We start from the raw sequence: 3,029 nt of genomic DNA on the forward strand, positions 1-3,029 counted from the left end.
TGAACCTGACTCAATCCGCCCATTTTGCCGCGTCTCTACATGGCCAGCAATTTTTTTTTTTTTTTTTATAGAATCTCGTAGCTAGCTAGTTGTTAAACAAGAGTCTTGTCTTTGACAACAAGTGTTAAGTAAGGAAAGAATAGAATATATATTGTATCGTCAATGAAAGAGGAGATCATCTACAGCACACGTAAGAAAGATTGGTTGAAGAGACAAGGAAGCTCCAAAACCGTAGAAAACCAAAAAAGAGATTCTATTTCAATATGTAAAAGAAACATCTTAGGTCGTCAAATTAATACTATAAATATAAACAGCATTACGGGGATACCTTCTTTCAATCAAGTAGTTCTTCATACATCCTCCAGACCAAAGTGAAAAAAGAACTGAAGCCTCCATTAATGGAAACCAAATATTGTGTTTGTTCTCACACCAACTATTGTGCTTGTGCGCGCGTGTATGAGGATTTTGATCCCTACTGCAAATGGTATAGAGGGGAGGAACGTGACACTCTTGAAGTCTATCTCCAGGGTACAGTATATTTTTCATTTTACCTGGTCCTCGTTTGTAGGGTTTTTTTTTTTTTTGAAAAATAATATTATTTTATTATTAATTGTTAAAAATAGCGGTAAAATTATTTGGAAGAGTAACGTGATTTTATTTTATGTATTGAAATTTCAAATTTGCATTGATATTATGTTTCCAAAATATGATTTTAATTATATTACATTTTACATTGAAATCGTGTTTTTAAACTGAAATTATGTTTTGTAAACCTAATTTCAACACAAAATTTGAAATTTCAATACCAAAAATTTTGTTTTTTTTTAATGCTCACAAAAGGAGACTATTCTTTAAAATAATTTCCCGATACTGTTATTTTTAATAATTATAAATAATATAATATAATATTATTTTTTTCAAAAAATCCCTACTTTGTGAGTTTGCAGTTACATTTATTTGTTTGTTTGTTTGAGAGAGAGAGGGGGAGATTCTTCAATAAATTAACCAATTAACACAAAACAATAAATTTCTAAGGTAAAACGACTGTTAGAATTAAAATCTTTGAAACTTCATTTAATGTAGTATATATCAGGTCTAATGTGGTTTAAGATTTTTATATTCATTCAGTCCTAAATTTAACAAATAGAAAAGTTCAAATATTAATTCGAACAATGCCTTATAAATTATAAAATGAATTGATTAAATGAGTAGATTTGTATACAAAATTCATATTGTTATGCATGCACGGTAACGAGACAGCTGAGTTTAGGGGGACTATTGCATTTCCAGGTAGATGTGGTAAGGGAGATAGAAGAGAGGAGAGTTGATAAGAAAGTAGTTGGAATTAATCTGTTAGTTTTAATACATTTCCATCAATCTTTCAGTCTTTCCACTTGCAAGCTAGATCCTCCCATTTCATTGAGAGAGAGAGAGAGAGAGAGAGAGTCATGTCATTTTAAAATTTCATGTTTAAAATTTTATTTCTTGAATTTAATAGTATATAAAGCATCATGTCATTTTAAAATTTTAAATGATGTTGCACTAAATACATATTTAGATTTATAAGATTTAATTTAGCAATGAAATGGATTTATTTCAAATGAGAATGATCCTAATACATCTTCCTCTCTGCCATTGATTGATTTTTATTGTTTGTCTGGGCTTGCCTCTAAGTTCTTCGGCCAAGACATAATATTCTAGAGATAATAACCTTTAAATGATCAAGAAATCGAATTTAAACTCAAATAAATTTTGTCGAAAAAATTGTGATACCCTTTGGGGTCTTAAGTTTATATTCAAAGAAGGTGCGTATAAACACGAGAAGGCTGTATAGAATAACCTCAAGTTCCTTCGTTACCCTCAATCAATGTTCAAATAGGAACTTTTGAAATAAAGAACCAATTTCTTATTCGATGGTTTTGAGTAAAGAAGTGAAGAGCCATATTGTGTTATTCACATAACTATTTTTGGCTCAAACTTTGTCAAAAAATACCTTTTAAAAAACTGTTATTTTCTAACACTCAACCCACATGGCGTACTCCATTATTAAAAGAAAGAAATTACCTAGATTTAAGCGTAATTTACTTGGATTGAGTTTTGCTATATTTAATCAATCATATAGGTTGCTTGTTATATAATTTAAGAATATATTTAGATTTTTTAAAATTGATTTGTTTCACGATTGAAGTAGTTTTGTGCAGAACTTTTTATCAATTGTTATATATTTGAATTAAATTTGGATGAATTAATACATCAATGACTATTGTTGATTATTAATTACACAAAATCAACTAAATATCACATGATATAACATTATAACTAGAGTCAAAATCACATTAGTCATTTTAGTGGATTTAAATGGGAGTACATCTTCTGCCAAAAACAAAAGGTTTATATATATATATATATATATCCAATTAATTATTATTATTTAGCTCTTACAATTTTGCTTGCCTTGAAATTAAATCGGCTCCACCACACTGGTGGTAATGATTAATTTCTCTTCTATCTTAATTATATTGTGCAGATTTCAACAAGGAGCAAGTAAAGGCTCAAATAAACAACCATGGGGTCCTAAAAATCTTTGGAGAACGTCCTTTAAAGGAAACTAGATGGAGCCGCTTCAACAAAGAAACCAAAGTAGATAAGAAATGTAAAACATGTGCAATTCACGCAAAGTTTGGTAACGGCGTTCTTTCTGTAATAATGCCTAAAACTGGGCTCAAACCCACAGAAAATGCTATAATATTGGATGGAATCTGCTGTAACGAAATTGTGATTGAGAGATCAATTTTAAAGCAAAAACTGGGGATGGCTCTGAAAGTCTTGGCGGTTGCTGTGGTGGTGGCTTTTGGAGCTTACGCAACTTACAAGTGTAATCAGCCTTGTCTGGTTGAAAACTAAATGTTGTTATATACTTTCAGCTTGTATAAAATAAACACATCTTTCTTAATTCCTTAATTTCAAATTGTAAATCTTGGTGCAAAATGGAGTGTTCAATTTGAATGAGAATCAGCTTCATCTACCAT

General features: G+C 30.0%; 1 protein-coding gene across 1 annotated transcript; it reads left to right on the forward strand.

The window, feature by feature from the left end:
* The first annotated feature begins 306 nt into the window (after positions 1–306).
* LOC112038571 (inactive protein RESTRICTED TEV MOVEMENT 2) lies at positions 307–3,029 on the forward strand. The gene is made up of 2 exons (XM_024071391.2): positions 307–528; positions 2,528–3,029. Exons 1-2 carry the CDS (start codon positions 399–401, stop codon positions 2,902–2,904), a joined length of 507 nt encoding a protein of 168 aa, XP_023927159.1. The 5' UTR covers positions 307–398; the 3' UTR covers positions 2,905–3,029.

The sequence above is a fragment of the Quercus suber genome, unplaced genomic scaffold (assembly GCF_002906115.3).
Source record: "Quercus suber isolate HL8 unplaced genomic scaffold, Cork oak 2.0 scaffold_499, whole genome shotgun sequence".
Taxonomy (NCBI): Eukaryota; Viridiplantae; Streptophyta; class Magnoliopsida; order Fagales; family Fagaceae; genus Quercus; species Quercus suber.